This window comes from Thermobia domestica, chromosome 8 (genome assembly GCF_964235325.1).
Source record: "Thermobia domestica chromosome 8, izTheDome1.hap1.1, whole genome shotgun sequence".
NCBI lineage: Eukaryota > Metazoa > Arthropoda > Insecta > Zygentoma > Lepismatidae > Thermobia > Thermobia domestica.
This window is the reverse complement of record NC_137461.1, coordinates 269,599,692-269,608,186: the sequence shown is the minus strand read 5'-3', so window position 1 is coordinate 269,608,186 and position 8,495 is coordinate 269,599,692. Positions and strand designations below refer to the sequence as shown.

General features: G+C 34.0%; 1 protein-coding gene across 2 annotated transcripts in view; it reads left to right on the top strand.

Moving 5' to 3' along the window:
* The first annotated feature begins 8,280 nt into the window (after positions 1–8,280).
* LOC145692016 (venom allergen 5-like) overlaps positions 8,281–8,495 on the top strand; it is a 39,843-nt gene continuing 39,628 nt past the window's right edge. For both annotated transcript variants that reach the window (XM_081767315.1, XM_081767314.1), the window contains exon 1: positions 8,281–8,476. In XM_081767315.1, coding sequence (XP_081623441.1) covers positions 8,372–8,476 — 105 coding nt within the window. In that variant the 5' untranslated portion in view covers positions 8,281–8,371. The remainder of the gene's footprint in view (positions 8,477–8,495) is intronic.

Sequence of the window (8,495 nt, the reverse complement as noted above, 5' to 3'; positions counted from 1 at the left end):
CGAATAAATGGGAAAGAATCTGAAGAATTTAATATGGAAAGAAGGTATCAAACAAGGAGACTGCGTAAATCCATTACTTTTTATAATATTTATAAATGAAATACTGAGGAAATGTTAAAATAAACAACCAATTACGAAAATTGGAAATCGGAATTTACAGCCAGTCTACGGACAGTCCCTCACATTTGCCGAAGATATAGTCTTGATAGCTGAATCCCCTAGAAAACTACAAGAAGGAATAAATGTATGGAGCGAAGAACTGCAGACACATGGAATGAAGATAAACCGCAAGAAACGTAATCTGGTAAGGATAAAGAAGGGCGGAAAAGCTGCCGAGGCTACGATCACATGTGAGGGTACAGAACTGAAATGGGTGGAAAGCTATGAGTACTTGGTAATAATCATACACAAAGAAGGGGAAATAAATCAAGAGATATTGAATAGAATAAATAAAGCAACAAATGTATATTAACAGTTGAAGGTTAAAGAGAAAAAACAAGGAATGTCCATGTGTGTGCTTTAACGGGTGCTTTGCCCTATCTGCTGATCACTCTTGATACTATTTGACTGTATATGCCATTCATGCGTAGATGTAGAAATGTCCAAGGATAGAGGCAAAAGATTTGACACCCTAATTATTTTGTACATGGTTTTCAATATTAAAACGTCGTTTTCTCGGAAATACAGTTTTGTGACATTCCTTCTTCTTTCCCCTTACCCTTCAGTTATACCCAACCGTCATCAAGAAAAGGAAAGTGGAAAGGAAAACAAAACTGCAGATTTATAAGACAACATACGAACCAATTATAGAATATGGAGCAGAAAGCTGTACTATGACAGACAGACACATATCAAAAATACAGGCAGCAGAAATAAAATACTTAAGACGTGTTACAGAAAAGCCAAAGAGGGATAAAATTAGAAATAAAAAATAGAGAAGAGTAAAAGAAACAATTAAAGTGAATGGGACATGTAATTAGAATAGAAGCAAACAGAATATCCAGAAGAATCTTAGAAGCCAGAACAGAAGGCCGAAAAACGAGGGGACGACCAAGAAGAATGTGGATGAATAACATCGAGCAGATAGCAAATAAGAAGAGGAAAACGTTAAAAGAAATGAAGAAATTAGCTGTAGACAGAGTAAAATACAGACAATGGACCGAGGACCCAACACCCTAACGGATACAAGAGAGAGGTAAAGAAGAAGTAGATAGCTCTTACCCATACTTAAAGGATAGTGTTTCAACCAAAGTGTCGTTACGAGGTCAAAGTTGTCTGGATATAACATTGACTAACCATCGATTTCAAGTGCAATCAAATTGGTTAGTTTATCACAACCCATTGACAAATGATCACTTTGTCATCTTTCTCAAAATCACTCGGAAAGATTGATTGATTGATTGATTTTGAGTTTTACGTCCCGTTCAGCAGCGAGGCTATATGAGACGTGGACCTACTGATTAACGTGGAATCCGAACCACATGAGCTCCCGCCGGGAATCGAACCCGGGTCTCCCACGCCAAAGGCGCGTACGCTAACCGCTTAGCCACGGAGGAGCTCACTCGGAAAGAATTTAAAGAGTTTTCGGAAGTAAATGTCTTTCCATCACTGTGCAACCCATATCACATAATATCAATTGGTCAAACATCTCTGATAATGTCAAAATTCAAATAACTAATCGAAATCGACAGTAATCAGTTTTCAAGATTTTATTCTCTGCAGAACATTATTGAATCTGTAGTACATCAAGTAGTCACAAGCAAAGAAAGAAAATAATAACAACTGCTCTTGTGTTCAGTTACAAAATAATAAATATAAAAACCTTAAGATAAAGGTCATCTAAGCAAACTTGGTGGACCCGAGAATATCAGAAGTGAATAAATCTTCACCATGTTTATATAAAGAAATGTATATCAATCAGAAGTAAAACATATTTCTTAAATTACAGCAAATGGAAAGCATTCGCAATGGGAATTTCATTGCCAAAAGAAAAGAATGAGAATTATTTTGTCTTAACTTACCATACCAAATTCCCAACAGCAAAATTTGGACTTTTATAATAAATTAAACAAAATATTTAAACTTTCAACTATTATCAACCTTCATATGAAATGGTGAGTGGATCTGAATTCCATCAAGCTCTTATCCCTCAATGTACTAATAAAATTTTACACTATTTATGAATAATTTTCAATTGCGAAAAAGAAATAATAACCTGAGTCAACTTTCGCAATATAAGAATTCAATCTCGTTTTAAATCGTATCCAGATTAAATCGTCACCAGGAATTGATGGAATTAAATATACACATTAGAAAAATCTGCCAGTGGAAGGTGGTACTACTATGTTACATACGTATGTTTAACAATATTTAGATCAAGTGAAAAATCCCACACTTCAATTAGGACAGTTATATACCTATAGCATTACTGCCTTGCTCCTTAAAACTGTACGAACAATTAATTCTCAACAGATTAATATACTTTTAGAATTTCATCAATTACTCCCTAACAACATATACGTATACTTTTATGTTTAGTGGAATGTGGACGTGTCTTGCATCCAGATTGTATATAAGCTGTCAAAATTGGATATTTCTCTCATAATGTATCTGAGGAAGGCTATGTTACCTAGCCGAAGCTGTAACACAAATATATATAATTTTAAAAAATATATATACTGCTTTGGTCAGTTGGAGTTTTATTAGTAATCTTGAATTTTCCAAAGCTACAATGAATAATTTACAAGATAAAAAATGTTACTAAGGAAACTAGGAAATTCCAGAATATATTAACTAGTTTCAACGGGGAAAATGGGATGAAGTCCAACTATATTCAATCGAGTAAAGCAACTGCGATGGATTTATCTATTATTCCATGGACTTATATATTACCGAATAATATTAGGATCAAAATAACAAAAGCTACTAATCTTCTTTGTTATAACTTTAATTATAATAGCAATATCACAATTGTCTCATCAATTTTATCGTTTTAACCTCTGAAAAATTACTACAAACAAATAGTACTTTATATTCTAGCATTTTGCAGTTTTATATTGACATCTAGAAAAAGAAATAGCATTAATGTTTACAGACTTATCGAAAATCAAAAATATTGAAGATAGAGTAGTACTAATCATTCCACGTACAAACCAAATTCTTTTATATAACATCACTAAGCTTATATCTATTTTTGAAGGGGGAAACTTTCGCGATTCGTCAAGCATTGGTAATAATTAAACAACAATAATTTGGCTCAGCATGCATTTGTACCGATTCAGTATTTTAAAATTATTGCCTCCAATTAATTGAAATAACAATTCAACTTGGTTACTACTCTCCATAAAATATTTTAATTGTAAATTAATACAGCAAACATTTTATATAAAATTTCGTGCAGTTTTACTATATGGATCCATAGTATAATTAGCAGTAGTTGTAGGAGTAGGAGTAGGTGGTAGTAGTAGTAGTAGGAACGCGTTAGAAGCCCCGCAGGGGTTCGTTGAGTTCTGTTCTCAACATAAAATGAGCAAATTAAAGACTTTCTCAAATCTTTCCAGACGTTTTGCAATATGTGGATCCATATAGTAAAACTGCACCTAATATATATATATATATATATTAGGGTGGTCCTTAATTTTCGATTTCCGAATTTCTTTGCTCCCAACCCCTAAATTGGTTCCATGTCGGACCAAATTAATCTGTGAAAAAAATGGGTTCAATTGAAGAATATTTAACCGACCCCCAAGCGACCTAAACATCTGAATGCATTTACAATGTATAGTATATGGCAAAAGTTTGTAATAAACTCTTGTAACTTAAAAATGGCTGAGGGAAAGGAATCATATCTTGGATAGAGGTTGTAGAAGTAGATCCATACTTGATACTGACAAGTAAGGGATCATATGGTTGTCGCGCAAATCAGATGCAGACATACGCCATCTGATTGAGCATGAAATGATATGGAGAACACAGAAATTTAAGGTGCTAAGGGCCATAGGGAGCGGAGCGAGGAAAGAGGAAACATTGAATGTCGGGAAACATTGATACGGAAAGAGGAAAGAGGAAACATTGATATGGAAGGTATAGCACAGTATAGCTATTCATGCACAGGGAAAAATAATAGTAACAAAAGACAATTGAAAAGACTCTGTACACGTGCGTAATAAGGTTTAACGTAGTCGTGAGTGAATATGACACCCGCGTGAATACAAATGGAGGAAAATAGAGAACAGTACGCACCATTTGTAGTTTAATTGCAGTTGACGTGAAGATCACGAATGAATGCGTGGTCAACACACAAACATTTCTCGCAGTGAGCACAGCGGATGAAAGCAAGCTGGTCACACGCGTCTCTGCAGCATTCCTCTGTGAGTCCTTTTTCAAAGCAATATGCTGAAGGTGTTTCAAACTTTCCAGGTTGTTCATTGGAGTAGCCACATTTGAAAAAACGCAAAGCGTGTCATATTTTGGAATCGCCTAGAGGAAAACTGGTAATGAACAAATGAGTGAAGGCGGAGAAAGTTCTCACGTTGCCACACATTAATACTGGAGAACACTAACGTATCTGTGATGAACTTCACCATGTTTTTGAATGGACGAAAGAAGAACACATCAGCAGGTTGTATAAGGCCTGTACATTTCGGAGGAATCAGCTTTTTGTAGAACTGATCACCGTCAGGAACTGTCATGTTGTAAAGAGTGTCATCCTTGTTTGGAGTCCAGGAGTCAACCAAAAGCAAAACACGATCCTTACCCTGAAGATCGGGCAAACCACCATGGGTTCATCCAGCCCAGGGACCTTCAGTTCAAAACCTGCATTCGGGCAGAACACCGATCATCATCATTATCATGGGACGATGGTCCCAAACACTTTCGTTTCTGTTTTATCATGTGTACCATCTTCACTTTCATGTCTATATTTGTCCTCCCTCATGTACATTATTCACTCACGACTATCGTTAAACTTTTTTACGCACGTGTACAGAGTCTTTTCAATTGTCTTTTGGGTTACTAATATTTTTCCTTGTGCATGAATTGCTATACTGTGCTATACCTTCCATATCAATGTCGTGCAGCGCTGGCAACACTGCGGTCCGGATGGCAACCCTGATTATGATCTTTCTTCGTCCGTGATGCCCTTCTTATGTTTAGTTTCTTTCTTTTGTTGACTTTCTTTCACTGTTTGCAAGAAATTAACTTTTCCCGTCATTCCTGACTTTCTTCAATTTTGCCGACATTCAATGTTTCCTCTTTCCTCGCTCCGCTCCCTATGGCCCTTAGCACCTTAAATTTCTGTGTTCTCCATATCTTTTTATGCTCAATCAGATGGCGTATGTGTGCATTTGATTTGCGCGACAACCATATGGTCCCTTACTTGTGAGTAGTGACCGAGATGAGGCATATCTTTACGTCCACCATCTTAGATTCGGGCACAAAATTTTAAATAGAAATGACCTTGTATGATATATCATTTTGAGGTAGTTTTTGACGATAAACAGACGTCTGCCTTTATTTTCCACTTATCTCTGAACATGTAATAATTATCAACTATAGAAAATAAAAGCTTCCAAGTAATTAAACTTAATATTCTGTGAGTTTATATCTCTGTACGGGCTGTAGATTTATAAGATTGTTGAATAGTTTCCCTTATTTGAATTAAACCATAAAGTAAAGAAAGAAATGCACATGCCCACCTACTTGGAAAAAAGATGTGAACTTTCAACGTGGGTTGAATACATTGAAACACATTGTGGTGGTGAATGATGTTGCAGAGAGAGGTGTGAAACTGATACAAGAATACGGGAATATTTTAACAAAGGACGAAAAAGAGAAACAATATCTATTGCAGATAGTCAGTGAACACAGGTAAAAGCATCCAGATGCTACAAAAATTGGCTTAATGATGCAGTAGAATTTGGCTAGTTATCCACAGCCTTCAGCTTTCTTTTATTATCTCTTTAAACATTCATTATATTATTTATGTAATTTCATTTCATATAAATAATTTCAATATAGGCTGGTGTGTATTTCGACGGGATGTAATTATATAACAACATATATAATTATTTCCTTGTTACATGTATGTAATAGTTTATTAATATTTTAGTAACCTGTAAAAAACAATACTGAAAGATAATAAACTATTATTTCAAAGCTAAAAAGAATTAAATGACCAGATATAAGTTGAAAATATAGGAAGATGTGTTTTTATAATGAAAGGTTACCCAAAAACGATGTCACAAAACATCATTTCCATTTAAAATTTTGGGTCCGAATACAAAATTGCGGACTTCAAAATGGCCACCATCATGCTATTTCTCAAGGTCAGATGTGGATTACTTCCAATCCCTGTATCCAAAATTTGGTCTCTTTCCCTTCAGTCGCTTTAAAGTAAGAAGGGTTTATTCCAGACTTTTCCTATATATTAACATATTGGATATGCATTCAAACTTTAGGTTGCTTGGGGGTCGGTTAAATATTCTTCGATTGAGCCCATTTTTTCATGGATAAATTGGGTCTAACATGGAACCAATTTAGGGGTTGGGAGCAAAGAAATTCGGAAAAAAAATTTCGCCATGTAATTAAGGACCACCCTAATATATATATATTAACTCACACTAACATAAAATTTAATGAGGAATGTGATTTGCTTGCTCGTTCCGCAATCAAGCACCAATCAGACTTTCTATATCTAACTTTTATAGTATAGTTCGATCTTATGTTAAAAGACATCATCAACAATTGAAGAAACAAATTACAAATGGTCTTGTATATGTTTATTGGAATGTAGTAGCAAAATCCAATTTGACTGTGGAATACAGTTAAAAACTGGAAAAGGAAACAACTAATGGGCTCTGTTTAGCAGAAGGTGTCCAGAATCAAGTAAAAAAATCCAAAATTTACAGAAGAAATGAGTTGAACTAAGGGAAGCATAATTGATTCATGTCTCTTTAGAAAGGTAATAAAAGTACAAAAGTATCTACTTACCGGAAGACGATATATATATATATATATATATATATATATATATATATATATATATATATATATATATATATATATATATATATATATATATATATATATATATATATATATATATGAATAAAACGCTTCAAGTAATTTGTCGCTTTGAGATATGGCGGGCTCGTGTTTCGGATGACTTTTCCATTTTAGACAAGTTTTGTACATGTGTAGACACGGATTATAGAAGTTGAGAACAATGTGGAGAATACAATAGAGATTTGACATGAAAGAAAAGTGGAAATACTTACAACCTAAGGGTTGAGTTGAGTTGATTTTAAGTTTAACGTCCCTTTCAGCAGCGAGGCTATATGAAACGGGACCTACTAATTAACGTGGAATCCCAACCACATGAGCTCCCGCCGGGAATCGAACTAAACATAAGGGATTATAAATACAATGATGTAACTAGTTAACACTAACCTAACGCAATTTATCCTAAACTAACCTAAGCTAGCCCAACATAAATTAATCTCAACTAAACTAAGCTAATAGGAACAGAAATTATCGAAATTGTAACATTTTTTAAACTATTGTAATCTAATCTAAACTAAACTAATGAAAAGTAACCTAAACTAACTTAATGTGAACAGAAATCACGGAAATTGTAACATTTTTTGAAAAGATAGCTGGATCCCTTCAACTAAACATACGCCCAATTAATAATCTTACTAAGACTATGATTAAATACTTTATTTACTCCTTGCATGCTGTGTAAAATAAGTTGTAAAGAAAACGAAGTATCAGTGCAGCAAAGACACTGAGACTTTAGATCACATAGTATTCGATATTTTGTTTAGAGAGAAATGAGTAGAATTGTTAAAACTACTACATAGTTACATGGATTTTGAACCTATCAGCATAAATCAAATCTTAACATCTGGGAAATGGAACATTATTAATTATCTGCACCATCATGCCGTGTATTTGTAAAGAAATACGGATAAGAAATTAAAAAAAAAAAAATACGAAAAAAATATTTTCCACTGTTTCGATAGATGTTACTGCCATCGTTAGGACTGAAATTCTCCTGAACTATGACTCGAATTTTACATGATAACATCATTATTATTTTGTTCAATCTAACTTAACGTCGAATTGTCTTACAGGAGAAGAACAAAGTTTAAGTAACAAGCTTACAATTATGTAATAATTTCTCAGTATGAAAATAATAATCAGGAACTAGGCAAAAGTTTGACATGACATGTAGCCTGCGCCTCATTTTATCTCCACTTCATCAGAGGTTATAAGAAGAAGAAGAAGAATTAAATGGAAAGAAAATTCATTTCCTAGCACCTTAAGGGATTGAGTATTACAATTACTCATTATTTATTATTTTCAGAACATGAAGTTTTATTATCTTATCTATATATTACAAACATTTCTTCTGCAAAGCATGGTGACTTGCGCTATCTGTACTATCTGCAAGGATAATACTTCGTGTATTCAGGTATATAGCTAGAGAATTG